Genomic DNA, 21,591 nt, shown 5'->3' with positions numbered 1-21,591 from the left:
TGTGTATGATTTGATTTTATAAATATTTTTCAAATTTACTTCATTTTTATTTTTTATTTACCTGCAATTTTAATTTGCTTGTAAGGTGAGTGACAAGTTTTGATTTAATTTCTATTGTAAATCTTTATTATATATGTTTTTGGGTATTTGTGTATGTGTGTGAGTTTATTTCATTTAGTTGATGTATTTCATTTTGTAGCCTTCTTCAGAAGCAAACTCCAATATTTCATTTTATTTTACTTTTATGGTACACCTGTTCATATGTGCATTAAATTCAACTGATAATCTAGTGACAAGCACAATTCTATATTAAAATTTTATTGCATACCCAATTGAATATTAGCTGACTCATTTTATATGGTGATGTTTGAGCAAAATTTTATATTTTGTTGAATTTACCTTAATTAGAGTCACTTTGAGACAACAGTTATGCAATAGAATTGATTAAGAACCTTTTCTTCAATTGTGTTCCAAAAATCACATTAATATGTTGATGAATAAAGTTAGTTGTTTAATGAAATCAGTCTAAATTTGTGATTATTTTAAAGTCTAATTGAAACTCATAAGGGGTGTGTGTTTTAGTTAAAAATATAAGAATATAGCAACTGCCTGTAAACCACCAACTGGAATGCTGTCTAAACTTCTCTGGCACCCCATGTAACTTGAATTTATCCAATCCACATGCTTTTGCATCCTTCATTGTTTATAGGGGGTTTCATGTGTTTGAATCATATACTAGATCATATACTCAGACATATATCAGATCATATACAAGAATATAGTGAATTTTAATGCAGATGATATGTTGATGTTAAGCAATATGTTCCAAGCCATACACAGACAAATATAGTTTTTGCTCCTACATCTCTTATAAACCCTTTTCTATCCATTTTTTTCCTTGGCCATAATTTACATTAAACAAACTACACAAACCTCATCTTAGCCTTGTCTTGCAATCTAACTCCACTTAAGACTAGCAAAGAAAATAAATCTGAAAGTCGTATGTTAAATTATCAAATATTTTCTTTATTCTCTAAGTCTACTAGCCTAAATTATTTAAGAAGTATATTAAATATTACAAATTATCATCAATTTGCTCATTAATAAAGTTTAATGCAATTATAAGAAATATACCTCACTCAATATATTTATTATAAATATTTGTATCGATTACTAACTCACAGATTCACACATATCCATCATCCATACAAATATTTATATCTAGCAATTTTATTTGCAAAATGAAGTTCTATTATGCTCATGTATTTTAATAGAATATTTTTATGTTCATATAAAACTTTCTAGAATAAACTTCCTGAAAATAAAATAAAAATCCAATTATTAAATCATCTAAAAAACATAGCATATTATTAGTTATACAAGATTTTATTATGTATATATATATATATATATATATATATATATATATATTATTTTCATGGTATATGGCAATTGGAAAAGTGTTAATTTATACTTAGATTAAATATTTAAATTAGCAGAAAAGATTTTCAAAACCAATTTAACTTACTAGGATGTTTCCAATTCAATTTTATTTTACAAATTCTGGTGCTATGAGTAAGCAAAAGTGACCTACTAAAATATCATATTATCAAAAGTGGCAATGGGAAAAAAAAGGAAAAGATATAAATATTGGTATTCAATTTTTATGAATAAAGAATGACAAATTTTAAAATATAAGTTAAGAGATAATTAGTATGTTCAAGAAATCCAAATGAAACATTTCTAATCAACAATTTTAATTTATTTAGATTCATACATAAACTAAAAATATGAAAAGATTTAGAGCTTTAATACTGACCCTAAACTCTGAAGAAGGCCATTTCCACCAACTAATTTCTATTGTAGACAATATCAAAATTAGAACTATTCAAAATATTTATATATTGCATATTCATATCTTAAATATATATGAATTATTGATTTAGATCTACAAATGTGTTTTCTTTATGCATTTTCTGCATAGTATCATTTCTTTGTACTTTTTAGAAGTCTAGTGTATTTTTTAATTCTTTCTTTATTTTGGCTCAGCCTAGTAAGAATAGTGATATTTTATGTATGAATTTGAATAAATCTAAATACTTAGTCATGGTGCTTTCATTTCTTGCAATTGTTTTTAAATTTCTGCACACAATTTTTTTTTATCACATTAGAATAAACTCCAGATATTAACAATAGAATTACTTCTATTTAATTTATGCATGAAATGCTATAGAAAAATCATTATTAGAAAATAGAAATCCCAAAACAACTCAACCATGAATTCTAGTACAGAAATTTTCTAATACAGGATTTAATTTAAACAAAAGATAGTCATAAGAAAAGAGTGCTCAAGTGTTGTTAATACAATAAGCAAGAAGGAATTCTAATGGATATCAGTATAATGACGCCTCAACAGATTCATAGATTTCTTAATAATTCCTTGTCAGATAATCATAGTAGAAATTTTTTGTTTCTTATTGAAAAATGACTAATGATAGGTTTTATACTTAAGACTAATGTAAAATATTGAATATGGAACCTTAGAAAATGTATCAATATGTTCTGTTACCAGAGGTATAATTTTGATATAAAGACATGTGAGCAAGTTGCTTTTCAAAGATTTTTATTAACATGTAACTGCTTTATAGTTAATCATCCCCTGACATTGCTTGTACTCTTGAGAAAAGCAAGTAGAACTCCTCAGTTAGTTTTTTTTATTAATTGTTTTTCATATATTTCCACCACTTATTTCTTGATACATATGAATATGTAATCAGCCTTACTCAACTAAACATTCTTTAATTCACATGAATAGTATAACTGTGATACAGTAAAAATAACAAACTCTGTGAAACAGAATTAATTTACTGAGCTTAACGTTTGATAGTTTCTGAACATATTCAAACAACCCAAAAATTCACTAAAATTGCTATTTTCATGCTTTTACCATCAGTACTCCATATTGTTAAACATCAAAATCCATAATTTTAGATGGGTTTCATCAAATCCTTAAACTCCTGATTCACACAGCTTCGGATTCTTACAGTGAAAGTCCCTAGTTTCAATGTTGTAGGTCTACTTCATCCAATAACTATCAAGTCATCACTGAAAAATTGTCTAAAATAAACAATATTTTGATTCAAATGGTTTTATAATTTCATGAAAAACTTTTTGTATTGAATCAGAACAAAGTTAATAAAAGTTAAGGTTGCTTAATCTCCTTCTCCCACCCCCACACATATACATAAATAAACCTTCTCCTTGACTTATAACCATCCACACTTATGACCACAAAAAATAGGAAATAAAATAAATAAAGAATTGATTTTCAGATGTTGGGCAGCTGTACACATGATAACTTTGGCAACATCTGGCAATGCAGGCCTCCCTCAGACCCAGGAATTCACTGCCTACTACTGTTTCTCACTCAGTCACTTTCAAGCATCAAAACTGTTTGAATGAAAATAGTGCTTAAAAATATAAATCTGATGTACAACCAAATCGACTTACAACCTGTCGGTTGGAAGGGAACTTGGTTATAAGTCAAGGAGAAGGTGTATATAAACACTCCTTTATAGTGTCATGTGGTGTAGTTCTTTTTCCAGTAAAATGCTTGTTAAAGGAGTCTTAAACATTTATAACAATGCAAGATTCAGAAATAAGCAATGTATATAAATGCTCAAAAATTGTTTTCTTAATACTGGAAAAAAAACTACATATACAATTTAATAAATGGCCATTCAGTTATTATTCTTTTATTATTTAACTACAATAATTAGTTTCTTGTTGCCTAACTTTGATACTTTGATAGTAACTTCAATTACTAATTCCACCAGTTCATCTGAAATAATAGAGCCTAAATTTTTATAGGAATTTGTTCTCAATGATGAATCAATCAACAACTAATACTTATGATGTAGTTATAACATCCTGAGTTAATGGATATTTCAGTTAATGGTTAGTTCAGCTCTTACAGTAACAGAAAGAAAGTTACATTACAGTATATTAACTCACAAGATACTAGCTAAGATCAAAAAATCATTTTCAACAAGACATGCTTTTTTTATTTTCATTTTTCATAAATCACTGTTACCAAGCAAACTGTGTCCCAGAGAATTCACTCTCATCTACAAGTAATCATCTCTAAGTAATTTTGTCATAGAGAAAAACTCTCTTGAAGATCTAATGCAAGAATCATATTCTTAGGAAATTTAAACCAGGATACGTCTATTAAAAATATACCTTTCTTTTAAAATCACCGTTTTTTCTTTAACTTCATACTTTAAGAAACAAATCTTCTTTACTACCTTAATACATAATGATTGAAAACTAAAATCATTTTATTCAATTAAAAAAACAAGAAAGGCTGTCATTAAATTTTTATAGAAACAATCAAGCCAATTAGTACAAAGGGTGGAAATGTAACCTGAAGGATTTAAGCTAGGTGATAAGAGTAATTATTCTTTGAATCAAAGTGTTAACCAATTAAAGCAAACAATTTCAATGATTTTGTGTAATCAAATGAGAACCAAAAGCATTTAAGAATGAACTGCTTATTGATTCTCTGAGTAATTTGTATTTGACAGTCTGGTTTTGTTGCAGAACGAAAATTTATATATCTTCAGTTAATATTTACAACTCTAATGATAAAGTAGAATTTTGTATTTACTTTGTACAGCAATTACAAAGTGGAGCTGTATTATAAAATAGCAAACCTCACCGAAACCTTCAAGGCTTTTTCAAAACAACATTAAGAGACATACAAAATTATATCTCAGGCTCTGCACTGAATTTTTTTTACGAATGACTAATATTTAGTAATGCTTATAACATCTCTGTTGCTATCAGTCTTGTAAATCTTTTTTTTTTCCCCAATGCCTATTGCTTAATCTCTAGCAGTGTATTGTGTTTTGGATATTTTTGACAGATGCAGACAAGTCGATGTGGTTCAGAAGATTGCCTTGCAACCATGTGGTTTTGAGTTCAGTCTCAATGCATGGCACCTCAGCCACATGCTTTCTACTATAGCTCTGGGTTAACCAAGCCTTGTAAGAGAAGTTGGGTATGGAAACTGTGTTGAAGCCTTTCATGTTTGTCTGTATGTGTGTATATACACACACACAAACACATGTGCATGTGTAAGTATGTCTGTGTTTGTCCCCTACCCACTGCTTACTAACTGGTGATGGTTTGATTACATCCCAGTAACTTCGCAAATTCGTAAAAGATGCTGGCAAAATAAGTACCAGGCTTAAAAAACAACAACATAAGTACTAGGGTCAATTTGTCCAACTAGGCTCTTCAAGATGATTCCGCAGCATGACTGAAACAAGTAAAAGGTAAAGGATAAAATAAATAAATAATGGCTCCAGAGAGAAAATAAATATCAATTTTCTTGGTTCCTTTAAGAACTATATTTACAAATTTTCTTACCAGCTATCTTTGTCTTCTCTACTTACAATAAAGTTATATCATTAAAATAAGTCTAATTACAATGAATGTTCCTCGTTCCTTCATTAATAATTAACTATTTGTTTGTTAGATGATGTAAAGGAAGGTTATTTAAGAAAATTACAAATATATAAAATTATAATATTCTTTAAAAACTAATTGTAAAATAAAGAATATTTATGAAAATGAAGATGTGTATGCAATGAGAGCATAATAATTATCTAGACAAGCAGTGCAGTGAAGTGAGCAAAAAGAAATAGTAGATTGTTGGATCAAATTGTGAAATCCATTTACTTTTGAGTATCTCAAGACTATTAATAAGTGATGGGAAGCAGGAGGCTGAAAAAGAGGTTAGAATTGCAGGTACTGGTACAGTAATATGCCAGCTGCAGCATTTGATCCTCAGCAGAAGAGAGGTTGACAAAAGAGTCAAACTCACTAACTTTAAATTGGTTTTCATGCCTATCCTCATCTATGATCATGAATGTTGAATAATGGCTGAGTCTAATTGTAAATGTAGAGGCGCAATGGCCCAGTGGTTAGGGCAGTGGACTCGCGGTCATAGGATCGCAGTTTCGATTCCCAGACTGGGCGTTGTGAGTGTTTATTGAGCGAACACACCTAAAGCTCCACGAGGCTCTGGCAGGGGATGGTGGCGAACCCTGCTGTACTCTTTCGCCACAACTTTCTCTCACTCTTACTTACTGTTTCTGTTGTGCCTGTATTTCAAAGGGCCAGCCTTGCCACACTGTGTCATGCTCAATATCTCCAAGAATTACGTTAAGGGTACACGTGTCTGTGGAGTGCTCAGCCACTTGCACGTTAATTTCATGAGCAGGCTGTTCCGTTGATCGGATCAACTGGAACCCTCGACATCGTAAGTGACGGAGTGCCAACGACAACTAATTGCAAATACACACAGCCAAAATGGGGTTCCTCTCGAGGATCTCTGAAGAAACATTGCTCAGCAGGGGTATAGCTTTTGATATCAGGGTACCTGTCCAGGTCAAAGCACTTCTCAACAATGAGAGGTCACAGATTGTGTACAATAGACATGATTATAATGTCACAGGAAAGAATCACAAGACAGATTCTTGAAACCAAGCAAACTGCAGGAGACAGACAGGTAGATCAAGAACAAGATGGTTGGAAAACTTTCATAGTCTCAGAAAGTGTATTGATGGTTGCTTTTCATAGACCTCTATTGAGAAGGTGACTGAAGACTACCTTCATGACCCTTCCAGGTGGAGTAGATGAAAGGATAGATTCACTTTCCTCCATTATTCAGAGCAGAAATTTTGCCAGGATCAACTTTGTTTTCTGTATCTCCATGCATTGATCATTGTAACAATTTTACGATATATCAAATGCCAGAGTTTGAAAGAATTGGTATAGAATTGCATTAAGATTATGCAATAACTATTGAGGCCCTTTTATATTTTGAAATTCAATGCTTCTGAGGTTTGCTTTACCTTCTGGAACTACACCATCAATGAAAGGAGAACTACTTATTTACCACTGATATGTGTTTAATTTTTAATTTTAATAATTAATAAAATAGAGAAAGATAGACAGAATAAGGAAGAAAGCAATATAGAAAGAAAGTGTGTGTAAGTACATATGCACAAACATATTTTAAGTGTCACAGTGCAGGATATATAGACACACTTGGAGTTAAATATGCAAGTGTTCTAACATGCAAAATTAGATTAAATATTCTATAAGTGAAAACATGAAAATATAAATGCTTTGAAAATATTTTTTTTTCAAAAGTTTGATATAAATATCAATAGTCAAGAGAATTTGTAATCCAATATACAAGTATTGTACATGAATGAAGATTGATATCAGTATAGCCAAGACCATTGTAAAACAATATATCACTAATGTATGTGAATGAATATTGGTATCAAAGTGGAATACTAAAGCAAAAGAAACACTGATTACAATCACAAGGAATGTTGACAATATATGTGTGTATGAGAATATACATGCTCTAACTTGTAAATTTATGTACACAATTTATCCAATTTCAGATATCTTCTGTAAATTTCAATCACTTGCACTGTCAATACAAGAATTATAAACTATGAAACTCCCAATTCTTTTATTCAGCTATTAAATGTCAGATAGCATCCAAATAAGTGCTTTCATCTCGTAACTTACATGTATCAGTGAAACAGGATTTAATTTTATATCTATCAAATCCTATTCTCTATTTACATTAATATCAAGTTTTAATTCAGAAAGTCAAATTAAGGGGGGAAAAAAAACAATGTGCCATTTTAATTACTGAATGCAATTGATAAATTAAATGTAGATAGGTAGTTTGGGAGTTGCTTATCTGAATGAAATTTACACAATATATTTCATCATTGTTTAAATTTACATTCTGGTTTCTTAATTTAATTAAATTATCAAAACCTATGAGGATGATTTAGCTTAAATTTCTTCGAATTATGTGGAAAATTTAACTTGCTTCACATAGAGTGTTAAGACAAGTGGAATAACACAAACTATTTGTCTTGATTTAGTAAAGATAATTTCAATAGCCTATTCCTTTTAGTGTAAACTTGACCTACTTTTAATACATTTCCATGAAAATTAACCTGTTTTGAATTCTGAATGTATCAGTTCTCATCGTCCAGTACCTATAAGCATAAATATCATGCTATAAAATTTTGAACACTCCAGAATATGTTTCTTTGATAAAAATTTAAAGATTCAGAAGACCTCTACCCAACAGCACACATTCGGATGACTTCTACTTAATAGCGCACATTCGGATGATCTCTACTCAACTACTACAACGTCTAGACTTCTCCCTCTATATCTACGTATTGGGCTAGTCTACTTCATCATCTGGGGGCATCAACACAACAACAAGTAAAAATCTAATTCATCTCGCATAAGGAATAATTTACAAAATATGCTGCTCATGCACTGCTGCAGCAGTGTGAGTAGTTCATGAAATCAGTATTTGAAATATTGCATGGTATCAGTTATATTTGACGTATTGCATTCAAATAAAATTCATGTAAACAATAGGAAAGACAGAGTTACAAATATGATTTAAATTTTAACACTGGTTTAGTCATTTATTTTCAAAAATTTACTTATAAAATAATCAGAGTAAACAACATAGAAACCAGAAAAAAACAGCAATAACAAACCCAATCAGTTTTATCTCCCAGCACACAATGGTTCTTTCTACTTTAAATTTTCATAGATTAGTAAAAGACTGGCTGAGAGTAGGTTAAGTATGGAGTCTTGCACAAAATTAGCAACTGTTCAGGGTTAAAGTAGTTTCCTAGAAAGGAGTAATTTCAATGTTAGGTGTTAAAGATTAAGGTTCAAGTGTTCAGTAACTATTGTAAAAACTTTTCTAGATCTTTATTCATATATATTGTGAACACTTGTCTGTATATTGTCTGCTTTTTAAAAATTGTCATTAGAATGGAAGTACAGAGCTCTCCTCAATTAAACAACTATGAAGATTTTTTTTTTTCTGTATGATAAATATAATTTTTAACCTAATCCCTAAAAGTCTTTGGCAAAGCAATATGTACTTGAAAAGTAGATATTGCAAATACCTACTTGCAAAATTATTTATTGTGCATCACTTGGTCAGATGGTATTCTTATTGCAAATCACTTAAACATTACTGAGTAGTAAAGTTTTTTTTCATTTAACCAGTAAAATCAAGACATCCTTGAACAGAACACAGTGGTTCAAGCAAAGTTTAAGCTGTCACTCAAAGATATTTTACTTCTTACATAACAAAATGGGAAAGCAAATGCATGATTCATCTTAAAATAGTTTTATAAAAATATTTCCAGTTAAATACATGAAATTTTAGAAATTACCACACAAGATTATGTTAGTAATAAAATATCCATTCACATGTAAAATTATTTTAAATAAATTAAAACAAATTCTCCTTTTTAAAGTGTTTATAAATAATTTTTGAATTTAAAAAAATAATATTGTGGAATTTATATTGTATTCGCGTCAGGGACAAAGATTTCAAAATTCTTTGAAAATTTCATACATAGTCAAACTATAAATTATATTTTGAAGCAAGATTCTGTTTTTGCTCTTCATTTTCTTTTTCTAGTTAAGAAATATCCAAATGTACAGAACCATTTAAATTATTCTGCCTAAGAAACAAATTTACAAAAAGATAACAAATGTAAATTTTCTGAGAGTGATTAATGAAGGGTAAATAAATTGTCAGAAAAAGATTATTCATTGATAAAAGAAAACTGCCAGATAGAGAAAAAAAATTATCTCATTCTATAAAATTATACAGTACAACCAATTTTCTTACAAAACATAACCAACATTAAAATTCCACTGCATTGAAAGCAAGTATATCAAAAGTTTAAGGATTTTAAAATGGGCAGCTCTTCTGAGTGTTTTACATTAAAGATTTGTTTTTAATTGTTATCTTTGACCAACCAATAGAATTTCGAGAAATATTCTTGCTGTTGAATAAAAAATATATAAATTGAATTCTATTCAACAAAATCAGATTCTTGAAATAAATTTATAGACAATCGGATGACCAGAGTAGAAATTATCAATGTGTCAATATCAGCAAGAGATATTCAATACATGATTTTTTTTCTCTTTTAATAGGCAAGATGAACATCAGAAAATGTATTAGTATCAATGTTGAGAGATGAAGTTTTGAGATAATTCTTTCAATAGCTAAGAACACAATAGAAACACTGGGTTGGATAACAGCCAAGCAGATCAAACGAAGGCAGCTTGTTGAGAAAATATTGTTGCCAGAATGTATCAAAAGCTTATGTGAAATGCAAGGGCTTTGATTTTACTATGATGCTACATATACATATTAAGTTATTGTTAGAACAAAAGAAGTAACATCAGTAACTGCAGATGAGTGTCTTGATTACTCAGTGGAATAAAAATTACTTAATATTTCAATAATCTTGAAGATGTTATAGTGAAGTGTGATAAAAGTAGCTCTCATTTTTGCCATTTAGAAACATTGGCATATTTCCATAAAAAGGAGAAAATTGAATAAAGCTTGGCAAGACATTTTAGTGATATAAAATTCAGGATAATACAACCTGAACAAATTGCTTTTACATGGCTAATAAAATCATAAATGTGTTGCTACTGTGTTGTTAGGATAATCTTTCTATTCATCACTATATCTACAAGGATGTATAGCAGACTTCAATTAACACAGTTTCAAATGTTTTGTTATATTGCAATTTAATATTTTTATAATCTTAATTTGACCTTTTCCATGCTAGCATACATAAGTTAACACAAAAGTAATTTTTCTTCTTATTTTTTACATATTATATAGTTATTCATTTTTTCCACATCGTCATTTTACTTAACTTTCCATAGTATCCATTTACCTTTCTTGTCCAAAGTTATTCTTGGTAATTTAATACTTTATGCTTTAGAATCATTCATTTTGTTTTCATGTGAATTTATTAATCATTGCTATCAAAATATTGCATATTCAGTTTCTCAAATTTCTGTCATTTAATTTGAATAACATATTTATATTAAGAATCCAAATCTTCAAAGTTCAATTGTTACAATTTACCAGTACTCATGAACATTTATTTGCCACATATACAATTAAGTTTTCTATAAATAACAGAAAATTATTTGTTAATAAAAAGTAGTAATCCTTAAACTTTTACTCATTCTTTACTATGCTAGCACTCTGCCATCATTAGAAATATGCTAAGTAATTTATTCACTTTTGCTAATTCCAATTTCTAATAACAATTCGGAATGTTATTAAAATTTGCTTTACATCTTGTCAGATGCAACAATAAAACATTAAAATGTTTCGTGTCACCTATAATAGTTCCATATTGAACATTTTTTAGGTATTTGAATAATTTTCATCAATGTGTTTCCAAGATGTTTTTCCTGTTAGTTTGCAGACTCTTCAACTTGTATGTTAAGGAATAGGAATATTATAAGAGGTTATTACATATATAACAAAATGTGCTTCAGCAAATGTGCCTGATGAATAATCATTCACACTCAAAGCTAGGTTTTGATCTGGCAAACATTCATTTATTGTTTAATTCAATTGAGGTTCTGACTTTCAATCTATTATGAATGACAGCTCTAGATTGAAACCATGAGAATCTAGAAATATAGAGCTGTATAAAACTTCAAATTTTATGAGAAAGTATACTCAATAAAATCGACCCAGCAATTAACTAAATCAACTCAGGAAAAATGACGGATCAACTTTGATGAGATTTGAACTCCGAAAATATGAAGGCATAAGTGAATCCATATGGTATTTTGTCTGCTGCTCTGATTCTGTCAATCCACTGCCCTCAGATAACTATCTAAGGGTGGAGGATTGAATTATAATATTTTAACTGTCTTATTCCCTCCTCAGAAGGAGGGAAACATCAAATATTATAATCCAATAGGAAAATTCAACACATGATATTATCTATCATATTATTGGAGTATATTATGACCAAGAAACTATAATACAAACATCAAATTATATTTATTTATTCATATCCTGCAATTATTTTTGTGCTTCATAGCATATAAAATTTGAAAACCTTGTTGTCAAGCATATCTAAAAACTGAAAATGTTTAATACTTACACAAATATTTTATATTGAATGTTCTTGCATTTTTTCATTTTCATACTGAACATCTTTACAGAGTTCAGTGCAGTGTGAAGATGAATAAATTCTTTAATCGAGAAATAAATGCAAAAGCTAATGACCCTTAAGAGGTTATGATGATATAGTGATGCTTGCAAATAAATTAAAACAATATAAAATAACCATAATAAATAATTACAAGTTTCTCTACAAGCAAACAGAAAAACAGCTAAGTTCATAAAATTACATATTTTAGTAAGCATTAAAAATTTTTTTTTGTTCTTAAGGCAGCAATCTGACTGCAATAAATAGCTCAAAATGTCAAGATCAGTTTACAGAAAAATGAAGGAGAATCAAATAAAAAGAACCTTTACTTGATAAATATATATCAATTTATTGAACGTTTACAGTATAAAACAATTTTTTTATCATATTAACAAACTTCTGGCTAAGTTGTTTAGAAATTTAAACTTTATTTCCTTCATTTCTTATTGCAGCTTTGTAGTCACATTTTCTCCAAGAATGGAGGAAATCAAGTAAGAAAGTAAAACCATTTTACACTTTTTTTATTACAATTTCCCAATAACTGAATTAACCTATAACTTCACCAGACTGAATAAAAAGCAATGGATTAGATTAGTTTAACAGCATTATCATTAAACAACTACATAGTGTGTTTGCTAATGTATTAGTTACAACATTTTTTACAGTAGGAGTGCATAGTATCTGGTAATATATCTTTATGTAAGGTAACTGAAGATTCAGATGCATATATAAGCTTCCCATGATTCATCTGATACTAAGATGATGATTATAGTTTGTATCTTGGAAATTGTGAAAAACCAAATAATGGACAAACACTTTTTACATTTTACACCAACGTTGATTTGCCTTTGCATTATATCAGATATGTGAAAAATATATGAACTAAAATATCCATTTACTATACTTGAAGGCGTATCTGTGCATGTGTGTGTGTGGAGATATGAGTATGCATGTTTGTACACAGAGTTCAGAGACATGGAGAAATAATAAGAGCAGATAAAAAATATAGAAATACAGTGTGACAGAATAAATAGTAGAGAATTTCAGTTAATATGAGTTTTCCAATTAAGAAAATAGATATGTTTAAGAGTGATTATTTACTAAAGCAATATTACACAAAGGTTATAGACCATCCTTCAAATAAGGACAATAAATGTATAGCTGCATTAAAAAGTTTGATTTTTCCTTTTTTAATTTCTAAACCTTTCATAAAGTAACCAAACATAATGTTGAAGGTTTTTTTTATGTGCATGGGGGCTGAAGAGGAAAGGAAAGAAATATGTTGCATAACTAATTTTTATGTGAGGAAACAACAATAATAAGCTTATTTGTTTATTTCATTTATTTCAAGAGATTGATATTATTCTTAGAGATCTGAATTTTTTTCACATATCTGATATAATGCAAAGGCAAATCAACGTTGGTGTAAAATGTAAAAAGTGTTTGTCCATTATTTGGTTTTTCACAATTTCCAAGATACAAACTATAATCATCATCTTAGAATATAAATAAAATGAGAGTATTTAATGACAATGCCACTGCAGAAAGCAAGGTTATCTACACTCTAGACATAATCTATATTTTTACTCACACCAATAATCTATATAAATAATTATTTCATCTATAAGCTGTTACTCTTTGAATTCATGAAGGTTGTGTTTTAGCTTTTCTGCACATAGAGAGTTTAGGGCATATGTCACATAGTTTTACATAATATTCCTAAAGTATAGACTTAGGAAAAATACACAATGAAAATTCTCTCACTACGCTGAGGTAAAAAAAAAAAAGTGTAAATTCTATTTCATAACATTTAGAAATGTATTCTATAAAAGCAGTTCTATGCTTTTGTGTGAATTTGACTATTACCAGCATAGAGGTACAAATGTGATGTGTTTAGAAAACAGAAAACACAAATACATGCAAGTTCACATGGTTGGGCACACACACACACACACACACTTGAATAGTATATAGTAAAATGCTGTAACAGACAGGGCAATTTGAAAAATAGATGGAAAATACATGCTAAAAGAAGAGCTAATTTTCATAAAGCAAAATTTTTAATATTTAAAAAGTCTCATAAATTTTTGAATAAATCTGAAATTAATTTCTCAGAGTTAATCATTAATAAGTGTTACTTGTTAGCAACTATGAAATTTTCAGAAGAAATTATTAAATGTATATTTTAAAATGACTTGAAATTAAGAGTGGGTGAGATATAAAACATTAGGTGAGAAACAACAGAAAATTGTACTTTTAAAAACCATCTATTCAAATATTTTTGTTGAGTAAGGATAAAGGTTTTCAAATTCTTTCATATGAATACAAAAGTCTACTCTATTTTATTAGGATAATATCACTGCTAATGAATAAATAAAAATTAATAGAAATTTATTTTTAACATGTAAGCATGTTTTAAGAAATTTGAATATATCATTAATTCATAAAAGAGCCAACTTCACACTAAACTAAATCCTCATGTAATGTATAATATAGACTCACAACCATTTGAAACTTTTCCAACTAATTATGAATGAATTATAATTTGAATCAATTACGACAGATAACACACAATATAGTCATGCAGAAAACCTATGTTTTTATTTCAAGAAAGATAACTGAACTTTTTCTTGTTTGTGAATATGCATGAGAAACCATTTATTTAAATCTGTTATGAGATGCATTCAAACTTCTTTTGTGATAAAAATATATGAAACTGAAAACAAAGTAATAGTTAAGGAATTAATGTGAGAAAAAAGTTGTCTAAATCTATTTTCTCAATAATATTTTAACTATTTGATGAATGTAAAAAAGTTGTCCATACCTGAAAGTGTTAAGGAAACTCCTATGGACATATATAACTAACAGCAGAAACCAGTTACAAGAAGTCCTAGATTAATTTACATGATATATTTCCACTATATTGGTTTCCTTATTGACAACTGAATTCCAGTGAATTGAAGGTTTTTTTTTTATTTATGAATTACAGAAGAAAGGGGAAAGAATATAGATATAATGTTATTCAGAAAAGTTAAGTAGATAATTAGACACTATTTAGTCCACATGAAACTGTTTGCACCCAATAACCCAATAAATTAATGATAATCAGTAAATTTCTAATAGAAGAATCAGAAGAAAAATCAAATCTAGTTAAATTTGAACTCAAATCTGGATGCTTGTCCTCACTAATAATTTCCAAAGTGGTAATCAATAATCCAAACATTAAAAATTTTCAAAAAGAATTTGTTTTAGCTATTAAATAAACTAGTGACTTTAGTTAATAGTACTTGATAATTATATATATAAACACTTTCATTATTTCAAAGTGCAAAATGGAAACAAATATTTTTTGCTTAAACAAATATCCTCTAAAAGATATTTTCCTTAAAACATTGCATAATGATGACTTATACATCTTTAATTTACAATCAAATTTTACTTTCATTTAAGAGGTATTTATTGAAATAAACTCCAAACAAAAGCTCAAGGTTTAAAATGATGGCATGAGTATGATATTCAATGCTCTAAAGTTTCCTTGTTTTCAAGATAAAAGACAATCAAAATAATACATGTGGACCTATATTTATAAATATACACTATGCTAAAATATTTGTAAATGTACACTATGCTAAGAAAATGATTTTAAATTTTGATAAATATATTACAGTGTCATTTTTTTTTATTCATATGAAACAAAATTTGAAGGCATATCATGTTGGTTTACCAAAACTATGACAAATAATTTCACTTTTTCAAAATGCTATTTTAGATCAGTACAATTAGTTAGTACAATACAATGCCAGATTCTCTAGAATCCTTTACAAATGATTTGATAAATATAAATTACACTTTAGTTGAATTAGCTCTTCATTGTTCAATTACTGATAAAACTAAGTGTAAATACAATATTGGAATAAATGATTGAATAAGAAAAATACTCATGCATTGAATCTTCTTGCCATAAGTAATTGACTAAATCCTTGAATGATTAGAGCTATGGTGCTGATGAATTTAAACTATATACATGAATATATATTTCATAAAGAATATAAGTTATTTTTGGTCTGTAGTGAGATAGGCTTTTCTATGTGCTAAATGATTTTTAACTATTTGCATATTGAAACTATGCGGTTGAGAATTACGTTTTATATTTTATCTCTTAATGTCAAGTGTATTGTTTGTTAATCATTTTTATTCAGAGCATTAATTAAACTTTAAACAAAAATAGTATTATGCTTTCATTTTAAAATGTATTCTATGAAATTTCAACTTAAATTTTGAGATTCAGATGCTTAGTAAATTATCAATCCCGTTACTGTTATAAATGTTCACAAAGAAAACGTTGAAAGAATAAAGACTTTCATAACTCTTTTGAAGATTTAACAAAATCTGTGAATATAGACTATCCCACTGTCTACTAATCATCGCTATTGTATAGCATAAATAACTTTCACCTTCCAATTAAAATATTCATTCTTAAAATTCATATTCAATTGCCAAACATGGACTTAATACAAATTCCTTAAGTAACAGTAAATAAAATCAATTGCATGTAATAACATTCCTTTTTGCAAATTGTATTAATAAGAAAAAACTGAGTTCATTTCATGTTAATTATCTTAGAAACTTTAAGAATACATTTTTATTTTGTTCATTGTTAAAATTTGCATATATAATTTTCTCAGTACATTAATGGCTAAAATATTCCAATACATTCTTTTAAAGAGATAAGCATTCTATACTTTCTACCATATTTATTGTATATTAAATCCTAATTTTCTATCATATTAATTCATAAATGCAAAGAATTTTCAGATAATTCAAAAACACATGTTCACAGTAAAAAAAATGTAACTAATCTGAATATTTTAAATGTACACCTTGTTTATACATTTTGTTTTTTGGTTAAGCATGTACATCAACATAAACAAGGATTAACAACTGGTAGCAATTAATCAATGCAAATTTATATTTCTAAATCTTGAATTCTAACATTTAATCATTACTAATGGCATATCAAAGACAGAAATGCATTTAGTCCAACTAATATTTACAATGAAAGAAATTAAACATGAAAACAAACAAATATTCCCAATTTTTAATCATCAAACCTGAACAATTTTAGTTTCAAATTTATTGCTCCTTGATTCCTCTTAGATTTCTAATTCATTACAATTTTCACCAATTCTTTTACAAAGTGATTAATCTGGTTTTCTATCAAATAATCTATGCCCATATATGAAAATATTTCTGATATGTTCTAGTTATGAGTACTATATTGAAAGCCTTCATAAATTCAGTGGAGTGATTCAAATCATTAATTTATAAGCCGTATGTTACCTAAGATCACAATTAGCAAAGGTAAAAGAAAAATTCCAGAGTACTTTAAAAAAACAACAGCCCAAGTGAAAAGACAATTGAAACAAAACAATCAATTGAAAAAGTAAATTAAAATAACCAACTGAACAGGTGAATAAATGTATAATGCAAACAAAATAAATTGAACAGGTACTTACCTGTTTTGAAATACTTTCCAAAACACTTTAGAATTTTCTGTAGTAGTTGACTGCAGTTCCATATCTCTTGATGCAGCAAACATTTGAACACCATTTAAAGTACCAATGAGTGGAAAGGGAAGCTAAAAAAAATCAAACAAATTTACTTAAAAAATGGTAAATAATACACAGTATATAATACACAAATAAGTATGCATTCACATGCATATATTCATGCATACACACTTTTGCATATTAATTGAAAGCTAAGTATATTCACTTAGGTAAATGTGCAAGGTCAGTATTAAGATATTAATGCAATTAAAATGTTTGAAACAGGAAGTTCCTCAATAAACTTACACAATACATCTCACTTATTAGGTACATCTAGATTGATCTTCCTGTTTGATAAAGAGCGCAATTATAACATTGCCCTCAGAGGCATTAAGAGAGCTTTTGATCATCTCAATTATCTCACAACAATCAATTTAAAAGGCCAATAAAATATCTATATGTGTGCATATTAGTGTATGCGTGAAAGTGTATGAATATATGTATATATATATACACACACACACACACACACATATATGTATAATATACACACACATGTATATATCACACACACACCACATATATATATTTATATTTTTATATAAAAGTTGGTTTAAAATGTGTAAATAAGCTAAAAGTAAGCTAATTTTTTAAGTCATTATTTAAATCAACTTCACTTTCAGGTCTATATTAAATACATACATAAAATAGACTTTAAAAAATTATAGGGAAATAAAATCAACATGAAAGTGAATATATGAACAATTACAAATATACATTTTTAAAAGAATCTTAATATGGAAAACCAAACATTGCTTTAGGGTGCTGAGTAATGAAGCTTATCAAGATGAGCTCCAGCCATTTAATTTCTGAATCACTGACTTAAAACAGGGGAACTAAATGCAACATTTTATAATGTTCTCTTATTTAATTAAAAGAAGTTTCCCTTTCTTTATCTAAAAATCATTCTTTTAAGTTTTACTACAATATTAAATTTAAAATTTATACATAACCTGTACTTCTTTTAATACCTAAACTTTACAATAAATATTCTCCAAGGTAAAAAGGAAAATTCTAATTTTAATTAGCATTTAAATACACTAGAGAATGAATTAAAAGAAAATAAAACCATTCTAAAGAGAAAAAAAAGCAATATTTTTCAAGATTTTTGATTGTCAAAAATTTTAAGTTCTTTGAATTATAGTCATAAATTCTTAATATGCAATAAAATTAATTTCCTTTTCTTCAGAAAAAGTTTTGACTCATATGTGTCTAAGTAGAAGTAATCTTTAGAGTTCACTTCTGCGTTGATGAAATATTTCAACTAAAACTTAAAATTACTAACTTAGAAAGAAATAGAAAAATTTGAATTATCATGTAATACCATTTTTTTATATTTACATAAATATGTTTTCAATTCAAACTTTGGCTATTGATACTATTTTGTTATAAGTTTTAAAAGTGAACCAGAAAATATTCATACACATATATTTATACATGTACATACTCAGGTACATACAAATACATAGACATATACACATGCACATTCATATTTATGCATATTTAGTTATACTTGTTCATTAAATTCAATGTTAACAGTCTTACTCAATTATGGATTCTTTGATGACTGCACTTCTTAAAGACTAGCAGCAACAAGGATGGAACTATCTTGGTGACAACAGCATTACAACAGCCAATGCCAAAGCTACTTCTGTCGTGTGCCTTCAGAAGCTATGGAAGCAGTGGTATTTCATCAGCAGAGAATATATGATGCCTTTATTGCTGCAAAAACAGTTACCACCTATAAGGTTCAAAATCTTGATCTACATTTCAGGAGGTGATAACCAGTCCTGTGACAAGACTGAAGACAACTGGAGGATCTTTGGATGCTGAGCCTCACTGAGGAAATGACAATAGACCATGGGATGTGGCAATTTGCTGTACTTGAAAAGACATGTCAAGCTAAATAAAATTGCTATCTTCCACATATACCGGCTTGTCCTTACAGGTGTCACTGCCACTAAGAAAAGCACCCAAGCTGGTGCTGTGTTAAAGCACCCGTTCCAGTACTGCGAAAATGCACTCATTCTGGTGTCATGCAAAAAGCACCCACCCAGCACACTTTTAAGTGGTTGGGATTAGGAAGGGCATCCAGCCATAGAAACCATACCTCAACAGATGGCTATAATCTGGACGGCTCCCTGCTAGCCAGCTCCACATCAAACCATCCAACACATGCCAGCATGAAAAGCAGATGTTAAACAATGTTGATGATGTACTGCACTAGCTCCTGTTCTGCTACTCTCATTCACAAAGCAGCAGAGTAGTGCAAATAGGTCACTCCCATTCCTAACATGACTGAGGAACCATTCTGAAAATAACTACGAGACCATCACTCCAAAAGTGGTACTACAGTGCACTTATTCACTATGGTGAGTACTTTTATGTCTCACATACCACTGTTAGATGTTGAACCTGTACTGAGGCCATCCCTTATTTTGACAAATTTTGTTTTTGTCCTGCTAGGTTTCTAACAATCCACCTCATCAGCCTAACATGTCATTCATAACATCCCAAGTAACAGGTTGTAGCGGACTATATTTTAGCAGTAGCACTTAATGTAACCTAATACACACGCACGCACACACACGCACACACACACACACACATACACTTGCACACATGCTACCCAAAATCTCTAACCTTGTCAGAGGCAAAGACTCAAGGAATTAACATTATAGTGAACTAGTAACACAAAATAATATACTTCACTTAGAATAAACTACTAAATAAATAAAGTTCTTGGGGGACGTTTTTTGTGAAAAACACACACATACACACACACGTGTATACATGTGTGTGTGTGTGTGTATGCCCAAGTGTGTGCATCTGAGACTGTTTCACAACCAGTGTTGTTTATGTGGTGTCATTTTATATCCTCTAACTTAGTGATTCAACAAATATTCTGATAAAATATGTGGCAAACTTAAATTAATTACTGGGGTCCATACGATTGAACACAAACATAGATATCAATTTCTACATACATAGAGAAAGAGTGAATAAGAGAGAGAGAGAGAGAGAGTGTGTAGCAAAAATTTATAGAGTGGGGAAGTATACAATGAGAAAAGCATAAAACAAAGAGATAGACTGATAGAAAGGGGTACATAGACGAAGTTGTTTTCTGTGATTAATCTGCATTACATGTTATATCAAGAGAGAGAGTGGGGAACAGCATGCCTGAGAGATATACATACAGAGAGAAGATGAGAGAGAGTTTGGTATATATATAGAGGTGGAATGTGTGAAAGACGAAGTAAGACAGACAGAGATAGGTAAATAGACAGTTACAAGATGCAGCACAACTCACACACACATACACATGTAAACATAATCAGGTAATCATTGAGTTTAAGATGGTGGATTCTAAAGACATTCAATGTTTGCAATCTGGAAGTTCGGTTACTTCTTGTCGCAAATTATATTTTTTGATTCATAAACATTGTAAAAATTCCACTTTAGAGGTAAATTCCAAAATCCACATCAGAATTTCTCAAACACACACTCTTTTGTGGCATTTTGGTAATATACACACACATACACATATACATACATACATATATATACATAAACATATATACACATATGTATATTCATAAACATATATACACATATGTATATTCATAAACATATATACACATATATTCATAAACATATATACACATATATTCATAAACATATATACACATATATATATTCATAAACATATATACACATATATATATTCATAAACATATATATATACATATATATATTCATAAACATATATATATACATATATATATTCATAAACATATATATATACATATATATATTCATAAACATATATATTCATAAACATATATATA

General features: G+C 28.8%; 1 protein-coding gene across 1 annotated transcript in view; it reads right to left on the bottom strand.

Annotated features, from left to right (window-relative positions):
• Nucleotides 1-21,591, bottom strand: part of LOC106881594 (protein fuzzy homolog) — a 938,911-nt gene that overhangs the window by 837,084 nt on the left and 80,236 nt on the right. Inside the window, exon 2 of the mRNA XM_052968078.1 lies at nucleotides 17,651-17,772. Within this exon, the coding sequence (XP_052824038.1) occupies nucleotides 17,651-17,772 (122 nt within the window). The remainder of the gene's footprint in view (nucleotides 1-17,650; nucleotides 17,773-21,591) is intronic.

Source organism: Octopus bimaculoides, chromosome 5 (genome assembly GCF_001194135.2).
Source record: "Octopus bimaculoides isolate UCB-OBI-ISO-001 chromosome 5, ASM119413v2, whole genome shotgun sequence".
Lineage (NCBI taxonomy): Eukaryota > Metazoa > Mollusca > Cephalopoda > Octopoda > Octopodidae > Octopus > Octopus bimaculoides.
Note: the sequence above shows the minus strand (reverse complement) of the source record. Positions and strands in the feature narration are given on the sequence as shown.